The 22,261-nt window shown below is 38.8% G+C and overlaps 1 protein-coding gene across 9 annotated transcripts in view; it reads left to right on the forward strand.

The window, feature by feature from the left end:
- Positions 1-22,261, forward strand: part of OSBPL6 (oxysterol binding protein like 6) — a 110,614-nt gene that overhangs the window by 86,896 nt on the left and 1,457 nt on the right. For 4 of the 9 annotated variants that reach the window (XM_049887530.1, XM_049887532.1, XM_049887534.1 and 1 more), the window contains 10 exons: positions 1,645-1,752; positions 3,410-3,547; positions 10,089-10,176; positions 10,657-10,910; positions 12,293-12,430; positions 12,745-12,808; positions 14,473-14,551; positions 15,873-16,017; positions 17,903-18,047; positions 19,895-20,021. In XM_049887530.1, the coding sequence (XP_049743487.1) occupies positions 1,645-1,752; positions 3,410-3,547; positions 10,089-10,176; positions 10,657-10,910; positions 12,293-12,430; positions 12,745-12,808; positions 14,473-14,551; positions 15,873-16,017; positions 17,903-18,047; positions 19,895-20,021 (1,286 nt within the window). Of the gene's footprint in view, positions 1-1,644; positions 1,753-3,409; positions 3,548-10,088; positions 10,177-10,656; positions 10,911-12,292; positions 12,431-12,744; positions 12,809-14,472; positions 14,552-15,869; positions 16,018-17,902; positions 18,048-19,894; positions 20,022-22,261 lie in introns of all 9 variants that reach the window. The other 5 variants (XM_049887529.1, XM_049887531.1, XM_049887533.1 and 2 more) reach the window with 3 other exon arrangements.

The raw sequence follows: 22,261 nt of genomic DNA on the forward strand, positions 1-22,261 counted from the left end.
CAGGCACTTAACCACTGCGCCACCAGAGATCCTTTGTTCATATAAAAATACTCTTATTTTGAGTACATCCTCCCATTGCATTGCGTGTTTGCTTGCTTGTTCATGTGTCACCTCATCCCAACATGGATTTGAGGCAAGTGCTTGTTTCTGTGTTTGTGACACTAGCAAATGGCCAGAGCCCAAACTTGCAGACCTGTCTAGAGAATTAAGGCAAAGGTTATAGAAATGTCTTAGGTATGCAAAGCTGTGCGCACTCTGCTACTCCTCCAATAAGGTCTACAGACTTTAAACAAAAGCCAAAAGCTGTGAATGAACAGTTTTCAGTGTTCAAAAAGCGAATGTTGGGTTGAAGGGAAAGAAGAAGCAGGAATCACAGTTGCACGTGGCGGGTGGGGCTAGGCTGTTCTATGTTCTGTGCTCAAGGACTGTGCACTTCTCAGTGCAAGTGGAAAGTTAAGCTGCTTTTGTATCTACCCTGGCTGTTTTAATAGGTGCGGAGATGCCGTTAGGATCTCATATTTACATATGTAGGGGTTAGTGTATTCATTGACTCTGTATGAAGAAAAACAATGCCCACTCCCTGGGGCAGATGCTCTTTAATAAGCCCTACATTGACCTTCCATTCTCTGAAACACACATCTCCATCTTCCAATTGCTAGTTTTAATGGGAAGAAAAGCAGCAATCAGACATGGCCCAACTTCTTACAGAATCTTGTCCTCACATAGGTTTTTTTTTTGAGGCTTGATGTAACTCCAGTTAGGTGCATCTGTATTATGTAAATGAAACATGTATCACTGAGAAGTCTATTCCCTGAGGATTCACTGTACCTTTGTCCACAGGGTCCATGTTTATGTACAGCTGTTCTCGTAATAAATACAATGGCTGTACCTACTAAATTGTGTTATAGCATGTCATGTTTTACTGATGACAGGCTTGTTGAAAGTAGTATGATGTAGGTAACTTGGGATCAGTTTACTTTCATTTTTACATTTTTTGTTGTGGTTGTCAGCATCTACACTGTTGAGTGAAGGCACTTTTTCATCTGCACGTGAGTTAGTTCTCCTGCTCTGTCATGTGTTAATTCTGTGCTCCTGGAACATCAGCTACCTGGAACATGAAGATATAGCTGTTTTCTTTCATCAGACTAAAATATACTTCTATAAACTAAAGCCAGCTCATTGCCCGTTCCATTTCCAAATAATTTTTAAGATAGCTATCCCACTTTGAAACAACTCCCAAACTTTGGAAAGTAGAATAAGAAATTGAAAGAATCAACAGTTTTCGTACCTAACAGATCTTCTCCCAGGCTGCAAAAAGTAATATATGTGTGGTGGTAGACTGGGCTTGGATATAATGGGCCTGAATCTAAGGGGAAAAGAATGAAATAAATCAGTTTTATCAAATACATAAACTCTTTCAGCCCACTAAGCTACTAAATAGTAATCTTATAAAACAAATTTTGAATTCCTTAATTCTGAGCCATTTATTTCCTTCTTACCAGTAGGTTCTGGCCTATGATGACTCCAAAAGTTAACAGCTGAGAACATCAGAGAATTTGTTGTCTAAGTTGTACCTGTGTACTTGTTTTGTTTTATGCTTGCTTATTAATTTGAAGTTTCATGTGCAATTTTTGTTATTTCAAGGCACTCAACCAGAATGCTGAACTAAGGAGTCGGTTGAACAGAATACATTCAGAGTCTATTATTTGTGAGCAGGTTGTCAGTGTAAATATTATTCCTAGCCCTGATGAGGTAAGACTGATTTTTAATAGATGTTGAGTACTTACTCTGTAGCCTCTAAATTTACTGCACATTTTTATTTTTATACAGCTCTTTCACTGTTGATAAGATTCCCCACATACACATTTGTATTCTTTGGAGTGAAGAACATTCATGTGCTTGATATCATTTATTCTGGGTGATCAGTGCTGATTTTTATTTATTCCTGTGTTCACATGATGCTGCTAAATTTTTGCTTATATATCTATGCTGCTTGTGAATTTTCTGTGTCTGTCTTCAGTCTTCATTTTTAATGTTCATTATCCCCAAATGGTCAATGAAATGTTGAAAAAATCATTTTTACTTGAGAAGGTGCCAAATAAAAGTTTTCTTAAGGTTTCTTTTGAAAGCTCCGTTTAAGAAGAGAAGGCACTTGACCTTGCTAATACTAATGGTGCTACTACAGCTACTACTGATAATGATAATTAATAGCTAATACTTGTCAAATGTACATATGCTGTGTGCTAGGTACTGTATTAACCACTTTACGTGTATTAGCTCATGTAATTCTCCCAGTGACCCTCTGAGGTCGGTGCTATTATTATGCCATTTCCTATTTTTCAGATTGAAGAAATGGAAATGGGATAGAAGAATACTCAGTATTTGGACAAGACTTAAATGTATAATTTTGTTTATGACCCTTGACAGAACAATTATTTTATATCTGTGAAGTTTTACACTTTTCAGCAGTAATATTAGAGCCTCATATTGAGTGATACATGTAACAAGGGAAGAGTTTTAACTAATACTGAGGCCGTATTTGCAGCAAGAAATCTACAGGTGCAAGGGTTCTACCCTCTAACTGCTTAGGAAATATCATCCCAAGACAGCTTCTCTTTAACTTAAGTTGCCCACTCTATGCCTGTTCATTTCCACGAGTGCTGTGATCTGTCATTACACCTAACACCCAAAATCTTTAGAAGTAGCTCTAAAGAGTTGCCATTTAAAAATTTTAAAATAGTCTCAGTTGGATTCCTCTTCACAACCTGTAAAGAAATATCTACTGCACAGAAATATCTACTATACATCTCTTACATGTTTTTACGATTGAAATTTAGATAGATGCCTTGAAAACAATATTTATCACTTATTTAATAAAAATACAGTTTGAAATGAGGTTCAATACTCTGTTTATATGTTTCATTGGTTAAAATTCCTGATCAAATTGGACAATAACTTTTATATACTTTGCCTCAAAATTTAGACTTGTAGATTGTTTTGTTAGCATGTCTCTAGTAGTTTCTACACATACTTCTTGAGGTTTAGTATAATGTCTAGAATATGACTAGTAGTGTTAGACCTGAGAATAAGAGAATGAACTTACCTCCACAATCAATTTAGCAGATTGATAGGGGCTCAAACTATGAAATTCCACTTAATATCAGTTGGACAGAGATTTAAAATCAAATCACAGTACCTATTCCTTCCTACTCTGCCTTGTGGATTCTTTAGACATACTGGAAGAAGACTTAGGCTGTGGTCAAGATTGAGCTGCAAGTGAAAATTACTTGTGCTCACCACTCTTTGAATGCACAGTGTGGATTTCTCCAGATACTTGGCATCATGCTACGAATGAATAGCTTTTCTAAAACAGAAAAATGATTAAACTATGTGCTTTTCTCTTCTCTAGGCTGGTGAGCAAATCCATGTTAGTCTCCCCTTGTCACAGCAAGTAGCCAATGAGAGCCGCCTCTCCATGTCAGAATCTGTCTCTGAGTTCTTCGATGCCCAAGAGGTGCTCCTCTCTGCAAGCTCATCAGAGAATGAAGTAAGGTTCTATGACATGTCACCCACAACTACTCATGATCATAAGTTTGGGTTGAAGAAAGTATGACTGGACTTTTTTTTTTTTTTGGCATCATAGTAAGATGTCCAAATTTTAGCAAAGCCAAAAGCATGAAAACTATATTGACTCCCATTTACTGGGCACTTATCAGTCTGGATACTACCTTGTTACTCTTAAATTGGGTGAATAAAAGGAAAGAATCAAACATTTGTTCTGACTTTCTTGTATGATCCATATGTCAGAGTAATCAGATAGTTGATCACAGAGTTCTTTATAGAAGTCTATCTTATAACTGTAGAAAGAATGAGAAAATTAGAATGTCACCATACGTATATTCTTGCTCAAGATGTGGATTTACACTTAGGAGGATAATGTCTAGTATACAGCTAGTTGAATAATTGTGGGTTTTGGCAGTTAACCACCAGCTACCATGAAAGCTTTATTGGATTGCTCTTAATGCCCATGAGTCTTGGCAAGATCATGGAAGCAGGGATGTTCTTCCTTGTTCAGGTTATAGACATTACTGAAATTTAGTCAAGTAGGCGTTTTTCTTTTTAATAGAGGAAGCAGCTGAAACCCTTTCTCACAGAGTCGATTAGGAATTTTGTCACTTAGGATTGCAGAATCTGTTCTGCATTCGTATAAAAAGGAAATGAAATAGTTGCTAAATGTTTTTTCCACGTGCCTGGAAAAGAAATTGGAAGGAAACATCCTGACAGTTAGTCGTAGTTGTTTTTGGATGTTTGGAATTACGAGTGATTTTAAAAACAAAAACAAAGTAGAAAAGAGAAAGAAATAATGAACGTACATCACTTTTATAATACGAGAAAGGTAAAATAGAATTCCTGTATCAGGCACTGAATTTGTTAATGTACCAAGGTTTGCCCCTGCCTCTCAGATGTCAAGTGATAAAATAGCAGGTTCACAGAGACTCCCCTTCACAGGCTGAGTGCCAGTTTAATCAATTATAATGATAACTGATAGGAGATGGATAGAATAGCCATGCTTGCTGATTAGTGCTTCTTTCCCTGTAGGCAAATGTGCATGACAGGCAGGTTGCTTGGTGAGCACAGAATGAGACACAGCAGGAAAAGTGAGCTGAGTGAACACAGTGGCTAGGAGGATAAAGATACACTGGCTCCTTGCTTCTGTCTCCACTACAGGGATACCCCTACCAGCGGACTGGTTATCTGTGTCTTGAGCCAGGCCACTACCTCTCCTCAACTGGAACCGCCATACTGGAAGCATGTTAACCAGCATTTCCTTTTCTGACTGTTTCTTTTCTAAGCTCCCATTGCTTCTTCCATTTTCAGTCAGGTTACAGTCAAATTAGACTCTGCAGGTCTGGACTCTGACCCATCATCTGTTGACTTTATAGCTTATCTCTCTGAAAGCACCCAATCCCCCCTATTTCCAGGTTGTTGGGTCTCACTTGACTGGGGTGCCAAGGTACTAGTGGGGTGATACAGAAATGAATAGGATGTGAATCAGGTTACTATAGGTATCTAAGCAAGATGGTGGTGCACCTTCCTTGGAGGTGAGGGAGGAAAAAGAACCTAGTGGTAGAAGGAGGCATGTAGAGGTGCACGGCAGGGGTACATGGCAATGATACGTTCACTTTTGAGGCATCATGAGTTTATTAGGCCTCTTCGTGGCGTTATCTGGTGGGCATCTGGGTATTGAAGTCTGAAGCTCAAGGAGAGAGCAGGTCTAGAGAGGAAGGGAGGAGAATCAGCTCCAAATCCATATAACCAGCTGCCTGTTGGACATTGCCACCTGGTGTTCCCCCAGAATCTCTAATTCAACACATCTAAAAAAATAATTAATCAACAAACCCCTTACATATACACACCAGAAAAAAAACAACCCTGCACATACTCCTCATGTTGCCTATATCAGTACTCTTCTACCCAAGTGTTTGCATCAAATACCTGGGTATTTTCCTTCACTCCTTCTCTCATTACTCCCATCACCCACATTGATTTACTCATCTGATTCTGTACCTTCTGTCATCTGAGTATTCTTAGATCCATGCATTTCCCTTCAGCTTCACTGCCACTGCTCCAGTTCAACCCCCCATCTTCTCCCCACTTTGATTACCCTGTCAGTCCCATAACTGGTTTTTCCTGTTTCCCATCTTGCCCCCTCCAATCCATTTTCCACTGGGTACCCTGATTAATCTTTCTAAAATACAAACCTGGTCATGTCCCAGTTTCCCAGTGTCCTGAGAATAGCAATCTGAACTCCTCAGCTTTCATACAAAGGTCCTTGTATCTGAGCCATGCCCATAGACAGCTGCAGCCTCATCTCATGCCACTTCTATTCTTCTGGAGCCTCCCAGAGGCCAAAGGAGTGATCCTGGAATTCTCAATTTGCTAAAGACACCTTGTATCCCTTGCTGGAATAGGGAGAGTGACTCATCTATAACCCACACTAGAAAGAACTGACTTGCACACCTGTCCCTTATGCCCTGTGTCTTACAGATTTTCATGAAATAACTGTTTTTACTTAAAACTTCTTCCTTTATCATAACACTCAGTCTTAAGTACTTGAAGGGGCTGGACCAGGACACGGACTCAAGTGACAGACTCAGGGTGTTCTCAGAGCTGCTCCTCTACTTCGGCTAAGAGCCTTTATTGTTGGGTCAGCAGTATCTGCCCGACTCTCCTAAATGATGAGGTCACCCCAGAAGGCTCTTCAAATCTTCACACTCACAGACTTTTGGCAAGCCCACCTGGTTAGTTTACTATATGTGTGTGAATCCTAGCAGCAGCTGCATAGAGGCTCAGACTGGATCCTCTGCAGTACAGCTGCCAAAGGCGATTGGGCCTCACCATGTGCATCCACCTTAGCTAGAATGCTCTTCTGCCCAATATCCACATGTCAGCAACCTCACTCGCTTCAGTCCTTTACTAGAAAGTCACCTTCAGTGAAGCCTACCTTGGTTGCCCTGCCTAAAATTTCAAACTACCATTTCCTCCTGCCCCCTAACTTTTTTTTTTTTTTTTAATCAAAGCAACTTCTTTTATTCATGGCACCATTTTTCGAACTATAATGTCAAGTCTTATCAGAAGCAAGAAGAAATGGCAAACAGAAGAATCTATGTACCATTGATCCACCTGACCAAAGACTCTTTACAATTAGTAGCTGGTCTCTTGTTATTTTTACTATCTATGTATCTATTAGTCTATCATCTATCTAGATATATTTAATTTTACCATGTTCTAAGTTCATCCATCCATAAAAAAATCACCACTTTCGTGAAAGTGCCTCTAGGAAGGGAAAGAAGAGTGAGTGGTGTCGGAATCCCTCTTGGACCCACTAATTAACTCCAAATAGCACTTGCATACCTTACAATGCAATACCATGTATTTACCTCATTTAATTCTATGATTTTTTCTATGATGTATCAATTTGAGAGAGATTGAAAATTCAAGAGGAATAAATAGCTTTTTGTAGGATAAACATGAGTATTTTCCTAACAAATGTTCAAACAATAAACATTCATGCAACGTGAATTTGGTTCAGGCAGGCATTTGTCTCCTCTAATGAAACTGAGTCTACTTAGCTTTTGCAGAGCAATCTCTTAGAAGAATTTTTATCTATTTATTTTATCAGGCTTAAGAAGGTGGCTTTTCATGAGCCTGGTGGTTTAGCTTTCAGCTCCATTGCAGTTAACGGGAGCTGTAAAACTCTATTCTTTAGAACCAATTGCAGTAGGAAAATATGTATCAGAGAAAGCCTTTATTCTCATTTTGCATTGTTTATAGACTGCTGAAACGCAGCTCAGTGTGCAGAAGCAAAACCACCGCTATTTATTCATTCATTCATGCAATCATTCTGCCAATCATTTCTTCTCTCCTTATTTATATGAACTCTCCACTACCCTCATTTTAAAAATAACAATAAATCCAGAAACCTTAACAGCAGAGACTGATTGTTTTTACTATATACAAATTTAAAACTTTTACATTGAAAAAATAAATTAGCATAAGCCAAGTTAAAAACCCAAATTACAAGCTAGGAAAAATATAACATATGGTAAAGTAGTAAAACATGTTAAAGATAGGAGAAGAGAATCCATAAAAGATGAAATTCACATGTTAGAAAGAGATCTTTCATCAGGTAGGTTAAACCAAACCAAACCTATTGCTGTCAAGTCTATTCCAACTCACAGTGACCCTATATGTCAGTAACACTGCCCCACTGGGTTTCCAAGACTGAACCTTTACAGAAACAGACTGCCACATCTTTCTCCTGCAGAGCAGCTGCTGGGTTCAAACTGCCAACCTTTTGGTTGGCAACTGAGCACTTTAACCACTGTGCCACCAGGGCTCCTTATTAGATGGTAGACATTTGTCATGGATTGGATTATGTCCCCTCAAAAATGTGTATCAATTTGGCTAGGCCATGATTCCCGGTATTGTGTAGCTGTCCTCCATTTTGTGAGTGTAATTTTATTTTAAAGAGGATTAGGGTAGGATCGTAACACCCTTACTAAAGTCACATCCTTGATCCAGTGTAAAGGGAGTTTCCCTGGGTTTGGCCTGCATCGCCTTTTATCTTACAAGAGATAAAAGGAAAGGGAAGCAAGCAAGCAGAGAGTTGGGGACCTTATACCACCGAGAAAGAAGCACCAGGAGCAGAGCATGTCCTTTAGACCTGGGGCTGCTGCGCAGAGAAGCTCCCAATCCAGGGGAAGAAAGACCTTCCTACAGAGCCAACAGAGAAAGAAAGTCTTCCCCCTGGAACTGACGCCCTGAATTTGGACTAGCCTACTAAACTAGACTGTGAGAAAATGAATTTCTCTTTGTTAAAGCCATCCACTTTATTGTATTTCTGTTACAGCAGCATTAGATGACTAAGACAATATTTTTAAAAACTAACAGTGTACAGTGGTCAAGGGGGTTGAAAGATGAATGCTCTCAATTGAGAACAATTTGACAGCAGGAGACAAAAGCCTAAAAGTGAGCATACCATTTGGCCCAGGCATTTCACGCCTAGGAATAAATCTTAATGAAATCATCAGACAAACAGATACACAAAACACATATTTATAAGGATGTTCAAGTGTTGTTTATAATAATGAAAAGTTGGAAACCACCTAGTTGTCCATCTTTAGAAGCTGGTTAAATTCCTAATGTTATGACTATATAATGATATATGTTGCTCTTCTAAATAAACATGAGCACTATATTTATTATAATGAAAATATATTCAGAACACTAGAAGACAATATGTAGATGAATCCTCATTTTCAGTAGATTTAGACAGATATATCTATATATGTGTACTGGTATTTTAAAATTGGGGAGTAATACCCACTGAAATGTTAAAAGTAGTTTCCTTTAGGTAACAGGATTTGAGAGATTTTCATATTCATCTTTATACCCTTATGTAATTTCTAACTTTTTACAAAACGAATGTTTTGGTTTTGTGTTCAGAAAAAATAGAGTGCTGTTTCCGTTTTAGAGAAAGTAAATAAGCACCAATAGCAGCCTTGCCTGCAGTAGAGGCATTGCTGCTCCCATTTCTCCCTGTGGGGTCTGTCTCATGCCCCGACTTTATTATCTGCTGTCTCTGACTCCTCTTAGGACTTACATTGTCCTTTAAGCTTATTTTCATGTATATTTTGGTTTCATTTTAGTTCCATATCTTCCTCAAAAACGGACCTTACGTGTAGGCTTAATTTTTTATTTCTCTTCTTCCCTAAATCTCCCATCTCCCCAGATGAACGGCCAAGTTTGGTCTTTTGTATCTCATACACAGCTTCACCGCCACATCCTCACTGCTACCACCTTAATCTACGCTGTCAGTATTTCTTAAGGGGATCTATGCAGTATCCTGTTTTTTGCCTTCCAGATGACTCTGGAGACTTTTTCCCTGCTAGCTTTTTCTTTACACTGGCACCAAGTATTTTCCTGAAAACTAATTGAATTCTCTCATTCCCTTGCATTTTTGTTGGTTTTCAAAGACCTGTAGGGATTATGTGTGAGGCCTTTTTGGTGGCATGAAAAGCCCTTCTCAGCCAGGCTCTCTTCTTGTTCTCTACCCTCCATCCCAGCCACACTAAACTTCTTACCATTCTGAGAATAAAGGTTTCTCTTGTGATCCTCTCCCTTCTTCCTGTGCATCTGTCTCTAACAATTGGAAAACATATTAATTCTCCAACACCTAGCGTAAATATTTCTCTAGGCAGTCTCTCCTGACTCCTCCCGGTGGAGTCATGGGGCCTTCCTTTGTGCACATTCTTACTGTATTGTATTTAAAGGTTTTTTGTTTATGTACTGGCCTCCCCAAACAAGACAAGGAAGTAGCTACTTAAAGACAAAGGCTGCTTTCTAGCAATTGATATATACTGGCTGAGGTAGAACCTCAAGCGTTCACTGCATATATGCCAAGTACATTCCTCACTATGACCTCTGGTTCTCATTTGGACAATAATTTCTTGTTTTTAAGTGTTTAATTATCAGAGCTTTGAAGACTGAATGAGAATTCTAATCCCTTCTATTGCCTTCCTTAGGCTTCAGATGATGAGTCTTATATCAGTGATGTGAGTGATAACATATCTGAAGACAACACCAGCGTTGCAGACAACATTTCTCGGCAAAGTATGCATCATTCGAGCTTCCAGGTTGTTCTGTCTACGTAGCAAATTACAACTCTGGTGACTTAACAAAGTCATTTTCTTCCCCTCGCTAAGTGTCCTGTTTGAGCTGATTGTTCAATATATTTGTAAACTCTGTGGAAATAGATGGTTAAAAAGGTATTAAGTAGATGGTTAAGAGCAAAAAGTTTTACTTCTTGCTCATGCAAAAAGTTTTCATCCTTAAATGTTAAATTTTTAAATCTAACTTACCTTTTCTTAAATAATATTTGAGAATATTTCCCAATCGTGTTTTAAAAACTTTGCACTGATATTTGTACATTTGTTAGCAACCTTGTATTGAAATAATTCAGTTTATTCTTGAGAGAGCATGATGAAGGCTTAAGAAGGGTGCTCCATCGGAAGGGTTAATTCCCTCTGGTTTTATGAAATCAGAAAACCAGAGGATCTTTCACTGTGGTTCTTGTCTTTCTCCCTCTTCCAGTCCTGAATGGGGAGCTTACGGGGGGGGCTTTCCGAAATGGACGCCGAACGTGCCTGCCCGCTCCCTGTCCTGACACCAGTAACATCAACCTGTGGAATATCTTGAGGAACAACATTGGCAAAGACCTTTCTAAAGTCTCTATGCCTGTGGAGCTAAATGAGCCCCTCAACACTCTGCAGCATCTCTGTGAGGAAATTGAATACAGTGAGCTCCTGGACAAGGCCTCGGAGACCGACGATCCCTATGAGCGCATGGTAATAAACTCGGTGCCACAAAACAATGCCAACCCTAGACCAGGGCTAAGCCAGAATTCCTTAGGATGATATATTTGGAGACATGGTTTTTGCATAACTTTCCTACTACATAGGTAAGAGAGTTCGTTTGCATAAGTCATGCAGGGCCAAAAAGTTTCAGGTGAGCTTTGTGACTTATCTCTGGTTTAGAGGGTTTCTAAAGTTAGGATGTAAAAGATCATATTCCTTACAGGTTTAAGGCATGCATGTCTAGCCTCGCTTTGGTGTCCCTGGTGGTACAAACAGTTAATGCGCTCAGCTGCTAACTGAAAGGTTGGTAGTTCAGACCCGCTCAGTGGCACCTCAAAAGAAAGGCCTGGCAATCTCCTGAAAAATCATCCATTGAAAACTCTGTGGAGCTTAGTTCTACTCTGACACACTTGGGGTTGCCATGAGTCAGAATCAACTTGCCAGGAACTGGTTAGCCTCGCTTTATCAGCTTTCCCTGAATGTCAAGATACCCCATTTGTTTAGGAGCTTTGGTTTGAGAAAGTAATTTCCTGTTTGTACTTTGGCCTGGGCTTTATTCCAGTGTGGCTGTGGGAAACTTTACTTGCTCTCATCACCAGCACCACAACCGTCCTGCATGACCTACACACCGAGTATCAGATATTTGAACTCTGATGTTCATTGTATTAGTTTGCTAGGACTGCCATAACAAGTTACCATAAACTGAGTGGCTTAAAACAACAGAAATTGAGTCTCTCAATGTTCAGGAGACCAGAAGCCCAAAATCAAGGTGTCGTTAGGGTTAATTTCCTTGGAAGCTCTCAAGTAGAAATGTCCCATGCCTCCGCCCTAGCCAAGGTTTGTTTCCAGCAATCCTTGGCACTCCTTGGTTTTTAGACATTAGCACTCCAACCCTGCCTCCACCTTCACATCACCGTCTATCCTCTGTGTCTCTATGTCCAAATATCCCTCTTTTAAGGACACCTGTCATTGGATTAGGGCCTACCCTAATCTACTGTGACCTTATCTTGAGTACCTCTGTAAACACCGTATTTCCAAATAAGAACACATTCACAGGTATTGGGGATTTGGACTTGAACATGTCTTTTCGGGGGACATAATTCAACCTACAACACTCATGATCATGAAATTTGGCTGGATATATGAATAAAGAACACTCGACCCCAACTGCCTCCAGATTCCCTTATGGGAGCCTCATTTTAGCTTTTTTCCCCCTTAAGTTCCAGAAGATCCTGTGAAAATAATAGAAAAAGCAAAGGCCATCAAATCAGTGCCCGTTGACAAGGAGCATGTAAAATCTAGAGTAATAAGGGACAAACAGACCTGGAAATAGTCTCTCCTATATTATTTTCCTTTCTTAAATGTTTTAACAGGTTCTTATTGCTGCATTTGCAGTTTCAGGATATTGCTCCACCTATTTCAGAGCAGGAAGTAAGCCATTCAACCCTGTCCTTGGGGAGACTTATGAATGCATTAGAGAAGACAAAGGTTTCCGATTTTTCTCAGAACAGGTAAGTCCCATTGGACTGAGTGACGTCTCTGTATAGTAGGAGGGAACTATCTGTTTTGGGTGGTTTATGATGCCATTTAACAGAAAAGTTACTTAGCTAATCTGCCTAAATGTTTGTAAATTCTCCATGTTTAAGCATGACATCTTAAAAGTTAAAGATTTAGTAATTCACTTATGCATTTTGAGAATAATTCACTAATATATATGGATGAATTGAGTATTTTAGGGTGGCCAATATATGGTGTAAAAAATTATCATATGTGGAAGTTTTAACACTAATGTCTGTTGCCTTCTTTTTTTGTTTTTAATTACCAGGTTAGCCATCATCCACCCATTTCTGCCTGTCACTGTGAATCAAAGAATTTTGTGTTTTGGCAAGGTTTGTATTTTAGTTATAATTTGAAAATCAACTTTACAAGCCTATGAAAAAGTTTCTCATTTCTAAAGGTACATTATACTGTGTTTAGGTTTTTTCTTTTTGAACTTAGTGAATATTGGCAATTGGCACTGAGTTCAGTTTGAGAAATTAAATTTCTAGGTTGAAATATGATACCATGTCATTTAAGAGAGGAGATTGTTCATCTAGGAGGCACAGCCTTATGGGACAGCAGAGGTTCATGCTGACCCTGCCAGCTTAAGGCTATTACTTTACCTCATTGTGCCTCATTGTCTGTATCCATACCATGGAGGTTATGCAGGTTGCCTTCTTGCTTCTTGGGGTGTACAAAGAGATTTTCATCCTGAACAAAGGCTTTGCGGCATATCACCAGTGGTCACAGTCTATTTGGATTGATAAACATTGCAGTAGTTTCTGGTCATTTACTCACTGAGGCTCAGAGGTTTGGATTGAAGCCTTTACTTAATACCCTGTGTTCAGTCAAATATTAAAAACTTTCCTAAAAGGAAAAGTTACAAAACCCTTTTGGAAAGGAAAGAAAAAATATGTAAATTTGACCATTAAGTATAAATAGTTCCTTCACAGTTTGAAGGGTGCTTCATTGCTCACAGAGTAACTCTTCTTATGGGAATTTCCTCAACCTAAAAAATACACAAAATGATAGAGCACCAGAACTGTACCTTCTTCCAAAATAAGAGAGTAAATCATTTCCTGGTTATGACAAACATTCAGAAATTTTGTGGCAACAGCATTAAGCTCCCTTAGTTCATGAAAAGGGAACAGGGCAGTTATTATAAATACACAGGTAAACTTGAGTTTTAAGAGGAAAACATAAGATCATCATGTGAGATAAAGTGCTGGGCCCTGAGCTGTATCTTAACAACTAGTGTAGGAACATGTACATTAAGTTAATCCCACTTTCTCATAAATCTTGTGTATCTATATTTAGAGATTTTATTTTGTTTTACTGTTCTCCCAAATTGTATAATTCTTCCACGTGGGGAAAAAGTATGTATATAAATCAATGATACTGCCACACTGCAGTTGCTATACAGCTCATACGTGATCTCTATGTTAACTATTTCTGTCTTGTAGTGAAAATTTGTAAGAACATATAATGTTATCTGTAATATTAAAGCACAGTACAACCAAAATCAAACCAAACCTGTTGCCGTCGAGTCGATTCTGACTCATAGCAATCCTACAGGACGGGGTAGAACTGCCCCATAGGGTTTCCAAGGAGCAGCTGGTGGATTCAAACTGCTGACCTTTTGGTTAGCAGTCAGTGCTCTTAACCAATGTGCCACCAGGGCTCCAAAACACAGTACAGTCTGTGTATATATGTGTATATGAATATGCATACACACACATATTATTTCAGGCTTTTCTGAGATTTATTAGTTGACAACAAATACAGAGCATGTATTATAGAGAAACATAGATATTCAGGTTTTTTTGGTTCACAGTTAATCTTTTCATCTTGGGCCATCTTCAGCCTCTTGTCATTTTAATTAAAAAAATACGGAATCAATTCTTATTACGAAAGTGCTTTGTAAAAGGTAAAGTGTAATACAAAGGTTATTTTTTACGGAACAAATGATAAGACATGATGTACATGTTTCTTGTCCTCTACCTATGTTGTGTAGATATCAGATGGAAAAACAAGTTCTGGGGGAAGTCAATGGAAATCTTGCCTGTTGGAACACTGAATGTCATGCTTCCCAAGTACGTTGGTCCCATCTTCCTTTTGGCTTCTTATCTGTTTTTCTAAATCAGAAATGAAATTTCTAAATCTCAAAATGTGCCAAGGGTTCATTTCTCTGTATGCTCAAAGCTTCTGCGAACTTCACCAAAGTTTTGAGAATGGTTCCCAAAAATCAATGAGAATGTTAGAATATGTGTCAAAGCTGCCTATTTGTCTATTTACATCCTCATTCATCAGTCAACAACAGGCACCTACCATGTTCCAGTCACTGTGCTAGTTTGCATTTTATGTGAAACATTCCCCTTTTCTATATGATTTATAATTCTAATTTTGAGCTCATTTTAGATCCAGGGTTATTTATTTTAATTTCTAAGTTATCTTGTTAAGGAAGGAAGGTTGAGTTCTTTGTTTCTTTCTCTTTTTTTTTTTTTTTGGTTGCTACGTTTTGTTTTTTGTTTCCTCTTAAATCACAGAATTTGCTGGTGGGTTGGTGGAGGAAGGTGAGGGGAAGAAAGTATCCCCAGGTACACAAAATAAACTTTCAATATTTGCAAATTTGGAAAGAAGAAATATTTCCCAGGTGCATATGTAGTGCCTGCATCATAGCAATTCATTAATTTTATAAGGATTTAGAAGCATTTCATTTTATTTGAAAATATGCATAAATATACATAATGTGCAAACCTAAATGTGATTTGAAGCTGTCATCTCATTCCTTGGCGGAAATTCTCATAACCTTACTTTCCGGAATTTGCATTAGATCTGTTTCATCTTAGTTAATGCTAGTCAGTCTTTTCCCAAAGAAGTATTCACATCTTTGGTCTTAACTTGAAATACGAGACAACATTCTCAGAGTAACCTTTCTTAAATGCACACCCTATCATGCCTTCTACCTTGAATCCTTCTGCAGTAACCCCAGTGCTTGCAAGGTAAATGCAGACTCCTTGGTGTGTCATTTAAGGCCTTCCCTCTTCTGCCTCAGCACACCTCTCCAGCCTCGCAGCCTGCCACACCCACTTACCTGTAACACACTGCTCATAGGTCCCTAGATGCATTGTGCTCTTCTGGCCCTTGTGCCTTCTGTTGTTGCTTTTCCTCAGTCCATAATACCCTTTTATCCATCCCACCAAATCTTAGACAACATCTCACATCCTCTAGAAAGTCTTCCTTGAATGAGTGAATCATGTCATATAAATATTTGTGACTACGAAGAAACTTCCAAGGAAGATATAAGGGAAATGAAGCTTTGATCACAGAACATTGTCATTAGTATATACAGTAATACCTATTTGTGACCTTCACTGTTTTTAACCAATATGAACGTTCTTTCTTCACCAGCAGATACGGAGATTGCTATGTGTGGAATAAAGTCACCACGTGCATACATAACATTCTCAGTGGGAGGAGATGGATAGAGCATTATGGAGAAGTCACCATCAGAAATACCAAAAGCAGTGTTTGCATCTGCAAACTCACATTTGTCAAGGTAAATAACATCATACAACATAGTGTAGGAAAAATAGTATAAAACACTTACTGAGGAAGAAGTAGTACAATTACCTTTAAACAGCAGCAAGTGAATTTGTCCTGTATCTTTGGTGCTTAAGGACATTTTAGTTGAGAAAGCAAAATCAACCGATGGAGTTGCTTGAGGCATGAAGGCATCTCTATGTATGGAGGTTCAACAAAGCACCATCTCAAAACAGAAAACAGAAATGATTTCTTTATTAAGCAGCAAGTTAGCATTTCAAAAAGCAAAACCCCAGAAAATACTTTTTGCCCATAACAAGTCTGGTTTATATTCTGTTCCTGCTTGATTATAACATATTCAGGTGATCTTATTTAAGATAAATATCATGTAATTATTATTTCCTGACAATTTCTGTCAAGTTGAATAGAGCAGCCATGTAGATGATAGCTACCATTCATCACAACCCTTATCCAAAAATGCTGCTATTGTAGTCCAAATAAGTCCAACAAAAAGCATTGCCTTTATTAACAAGAAAAGATGTTTGGGATAGAAATGCCCACAGAACACCACTTTCCCTCAGTATCACCTCCATGTTTGTTTAGGTGTGCTACAGAATCCATTGTGGTACATGAACCCTCATGATCACATTCTCATATGGTAAACAGGTAACATTGAACCCTTAGTTAAATCCTTTTACACCGTATTGGAAGATCATATTAGTTTTAATTTAATGTCTTTATTTTAGCTCGAGATGTTCTTTTTTTTCTCCTTATAGACTCATTAGATGGCTTAGAAGTGAAGATCTGGGATCATTATTTGTCTGACTTGGTGATAAGAGTACATGTGTGCATTTAGTTTTGTGGGCTATGAGAAACTTCATTTTAAGCCTGTCATTGATACTTGCAGAGCCCAGGGCAAGAGTACAAATGGAGGTGCCTATACCACATGTGTAAATATTTTAAAATATATGAATTAAGCCTACAGAATGTCAAAGAAAATATGTTCTGTCCTTTGGCCTTGATGAATATGCCTTTTATCACAAGCCACAAGGCCAGGTTGGATACTTCAGAGCTTCGTGCTGGAAGCATGGCAACACAGGATGAACCAGTCCTGGCCCATGGCCTTGCCCGCTTTTCTTCCCACTTTCAGCTCTGTTCTGCACTGCAGGGGACCTCACACACACATATGTAGGCAGTCCAGCCCATATATCTAAGCTCTGTCCACACTCCCTGCAAAGAGCCACCTCTTGACCACCCTTCAGGCCTAAAGGTGCATACACTGGTGGATTGTTTGCCCTTGGATGAATCTAAGAAAAAGGCCTGTGCAGGCTGTGGAATAAGTTCTGAGCCATTTGGACAGAGAATTTAATAAGAGTCTTGGGTATTTGGGCTTGATCTAGAAGGGGGATCATGGGCTCTAAGTGGGTAGGTACCCATAGACTTTTCACCCCTTTGGGAGGGGCATGGCTGGAAGAGGGCCAAAGCAGGGTCCCCAGGATAAAATTTAACCATTTACAAATACTGGGAAAATTATTTCACAAACCACTTCTGCAGAATTGCCAACTGAAATTCATTAAAATCCATGAACAAAGGGAAAATACAAGACAGAAGGATCTGAGGAAGAAATTACCAACCTATAAATTGATATTAGGTTACTAGGATAGAGCCTAAACCTTCTCTATTTCATGCTACCATGATAGAGTAGAGATCGTCCCTTTCTTAAAAGCTTAGCTGTCTAACACTTAGGAAGCCACCATTTCTGTAAAAAAACATTTCAAGGTAGATTTCTTGAAATGGCTTGAATGTGTAACTTCAAGGTTAAGAAAATTTCCCATACAGAAGTTGTAGAGATTTGGCGTTGTTGAAGAGATTGACTCTTAATTGGGGGTTGATTTTTCCAGGTGAATTATTGGAATTCTAATGTGAATGAAGTCCAGGGTGTTGTTATGGATCAAGAGGGAAAGGTGGTGCACCGGCTGTTTGGGAAGTGGCATGAAGGGCTCTACTGTGGCGTGGCTCCTTCTGCAAAGTGCATCTGGAGACCAGGTGAGACTGGCATGTGCGTCCTGCCCCCAGGAGGGTACCAGGAGTGAATGTTAGATCATCCCATGCAGTTTACCTTTTGTTTTCTTTAACAGTGATGTTATAAAAACATAGGCGCGTAAAGGCAGTTAGATTTTGGCTTCATGTAAAATCACTCTTAAGTATAATGCCTGCATCTCAAAAGCTAGGTATATTTATTAAAAAGTTCAGACAATTGAAATCAAACTTAAATCCTTCCTGATGTTATTTATCCTCTGTTTTAATTAAACAAAGGAAAGCTCGCAAACATCTATAATCCTCAAATTTAATAACTCGCCAGAGTAAGTGATCTTTTTGTTACTGGAATAAGGTTCTTGCCTCTCACTGGTCAAGAATGAGCAGGTAAGGCACATAGTTTTCCACACAAGCAAAGTTTTATTGAAGAGGCTTGCAAGTGGAGACGAGGAGGGCCTAGAGCAGCGCATACCCTCACCTCACAGAACAAAAGACAGGCCCGAGTTTTTAAAAGTTCTCTGGCAGGAAAAGATTCATGTTTATTCATAGACACAGGCAGGGATATGTTAACTAAGGTGTGCATGCAGCAGCTTTCCAAGATGGCTCCGGTCCTGGAAGCCTCTGGGATTCGTAGCAGGATTTATTATGGGGTGACGCGTCTGTGCGGTCTCTCGCTCTCTGGGTTCAATTCCCTGGCTGGGGCTGTAGCCTCTCACTGCCCCTGGTGGGAGGTCACACAGCGGTCACAGGTGGATGTTCTGCGCACGTCCCTGGGCCTGGTTTTCTCCAGCTGCTTCTGAAAGGCAACTTTAAAGAAGTTTGTGGGCTATTTTTAGATACCCTGCCCCACTGTTTCAGGGAATGGCTTTTTTTCTGCTGTCTGGCCCATTTCTTGTTATTTTGTTTGCAGATTTGGAGGCCCCTCTGTTCTCTAAGTTTCTAGGTTCCACACTCAACCCCCTATTATCTCCCTTATAGTATAGCCTATTTCTCTTTTACTTGCTTCTCCTCTAACCACACCAGTCTCTTCGCTATTTCTCAAACAGGCACCCTCCAATCTCAGGGCCATTGCTCTCTGTCGTATCTTCACTTGAGCAACAAAAAGCAGCAATATGTTGGCATTTAACAAAAGACATCAAAAGAGTTCTGGTAATAACAGTAGCATATAATTGATTAGTATAGATGGAACAAGTCTCTACAAAACATTTATTCTCATTGGAATTTTGTCAGTTAATCCCTAACTTTAAAATTAAATGTTGGTTTCCTAAGACAGATAAATGAGCATTTAAATTCCTGCTAGTAGAGTGGTTCGTTCATTCATTTCAGCACCTATTTATTGACTACTGACTAGGTATGAGGCTTTGATCTAGGAGCTTTGGATACATCAATGGGCAAAGCAGACAAAGGCCTTGCCTTTGAGGGGGTTAGTTAAAAAGTGCCAATAAAAATCAATTTAGACCTCATGTTTTTCTTTTCTAAAGGGAAGTAAATAAGTATTTCTAGCAAAATCTTAATGTTTATAGCAAGTCAGGCTTGCACGTAGTAAGGCTACTGAACTTTTGAAAGAAAAGTTATGGAATAGTTTACCCAGTGAGACTACTATATGTGTAAAGTTTTATTTTGAAAGCTGGATTTTATTATTACATATATGAACCTGTCAGTTCTGGTAACATAAAGTTCCCCACCTAGCAAAATATAACTGATTTAATTCACTTGAAAAACATGTATAATGTAGTGTTTATGACTATACAAATTTGGTACTACAGTGGGTATTAATGAAACACAGGGGTAAGTCAGCTCTCTGAGATCTGTAAGCCTTTTTGTCTCTCAGCAATAGCCCATCTGTCACCCTCCAGGTTCCATGCCAACCAACTATGAACTCTATTATGGCTTCACAAGGTTTGCTATTGAGCTCAATGAGTTAGATCCTGTGCTGAAAGACCTCCTTCCACCGACAGATGCACGATTTAGGCCAGATCAGAGGTAAGGACGACAGTGGTATTTAAGGTGTACATAGGTCATAGCACGGGACTACAGAGGTCATGGAGATTATCTTCTCCACCATCATTTATTCATTCAGTCAGTAATTCTGGCACAAATAGTTAAGTGCTCCACTACTAGCCGAAAGATTCTAACCCACCCAGAGGCACCTCGGTAGACAGGCTTAGCAATCTGCTGCTGAAAGTTTCCAGCCTTGACAACCCTATGGAGGGCAGCTCTTCTCCACACACATGGGGTTACCATGAGTCAGAATGGACTCGACGCCAACTAACCACAACCACAACCCTAGGTAAAGCAGTATCCATAGGGTGATCATACCAGAAGGTTGTTTATCTCAACTAAAATATTCCCCACGGAAAATAACACAGATGTTTTTCAACAAAAAGTTTTATCTCCTTTCCTCACCCCCCAAAAAAAATTACCAAAGGTTTACAGATTCAATAGACTCTGTCTTTCCACTAAATACAAAATCACTCTTCCCCACTGGTTTTTTTGTTTAACTTCTTTTCTCCTATTACTCTGTAACATGGAGTATCTTTCAAACTAAATAATAAGAGTATGAAGTGACAGGGGCACTGAGAAATGCTTTGAATGAAAGCCTGGAATATGCCCAACATGGTTTTGATCCCATAGGATATGAGTAAGATGTACTTTAATACCTTCTGGCTCTTATGTTTTATTATTTGTACATAATTCTGCACTCACTGTGTCCTATATTTTCACTCCTACTGAATTCATCTTACTTTTTCCAAAATTTCTATGTTGTTGTTAGGTGTCATCGAGTCAGTTCTGATGCATAGTGACCCTGTATACAACAGAACGAAACACTGTCCAGACCTACGTCAGTTTCCTGTTTCCAGTGTATTTTTTTACTTTATCTGTCTTCTGCCAAGATGTTTTCAGTATTGAATGTTCAACTGTTCAGATCTCTTATATTCTGCTATTCTGTTCTCTCTCCAGACATGCAGTCTCACGATTTGACATTCAAATCTATCAATAACTTCCTGTATAATGTATATCATATTGTATCCCTGTCCTTTGCTCTTATTTTGAAATTTAAATATTTGCAAATCACCAGTGGGTCTTTTTTTTAATCTGCTTTTTGTTTCTCAATTCTATTTTAATATTCCCTTCCTGAATTTCATTTCCTATTCTTTGGCCTTTTGTAATTTTTTCCAACTGTTAACCTTTTTTTTTTTTTCCATCAGTTTTATTCTCGCAAATAAAACAGGAAAACTCCTCCCCCCTCAATTTTTCTAAAAGTAGATGGATGATAGCCAGTTATCATCCTCTATTTTATGGTCTATACCAAGTGCTTTTTTTGTTATTTTGTTTCATATTTTTTAAATTGTGGTAAAATAGATATAACAAATTCTCCATTTTAACCATCAAGTGTACAGTTCAGTGACATTAATTAAATTCATGTTATAAAACCATCACCACTATTTCCAAAAGTTTTTCCATGCCCCAGACAAAACCTCAGTACCCCTTAAGTAATCACTCCATGTTTCCCCCTCCTCTCAGCCCTGATAACACTAATAAACTTTAGTCTCTATGCATCTGCCCATTCTGGATATTTTACATAAGTGAGATCATACAATATTTGTCCCTTTATCTGACTTATTTCAGTTAGCATAATATTTTCAAGGCTCATCTGTGTTGTAGCATGTGTCAGGACTTCATTTTTCCTTTTAGCTTTATTGTATCTCTTTATCATATGTATACTTACCACATGTTGTTTATCCATTTATCTGCTGATGGACACTTAACTCGTTTCCACCTTTTGGCTGTTGTGAATAATGCTGCAGTGAACACTGGAGTACAAGTATCTGATTGAGTCCCTAGTTTTAATTCTTTTGGGTTAACAAGTGCTTCTTGACAATATGGAAAAGGAGCACAAGTTATTACTTCATGTTGCTCTAACCCTGGACCCTCCAGCCATCCTGAAAACCTCGAGTTGTAGAGCCCCAAATGGCAAAGAAAAGTCTTCAAGGACCAAATCACTGATCCTTCACTCCTACCATTATATTGCTGTACACAGTAATTCAGACCACATACACAGAAAGCATGTGGATTGATGGACAAACAGGCGGTGTGCCTAGGGCAGGGGTGAGAGGACATTACCAGAGTGTTACACTTACAGCAACCAGAAGGTAATTTTGTGTACATGAGATTATTTTTTCCCAGAAAAGAGGATAATATATTAAAAGATCAATTGCTCT

The sequence above is a fragment of the Elephas maximus genome, chromosome 6 (genome assembly GCF_024166365.1).
Source record: "Elephas maximus indicus isolate mEleMax1 chromosome 6, mEleMax1 primary haplotype, whole genome shotgun sequence".
NCBI classification, from domain to species: Eukaryota; Metazoa; Chordata; class Mammalia; order Proboscidea; family Elephantidae; genus Elephas; species Elephas maximus.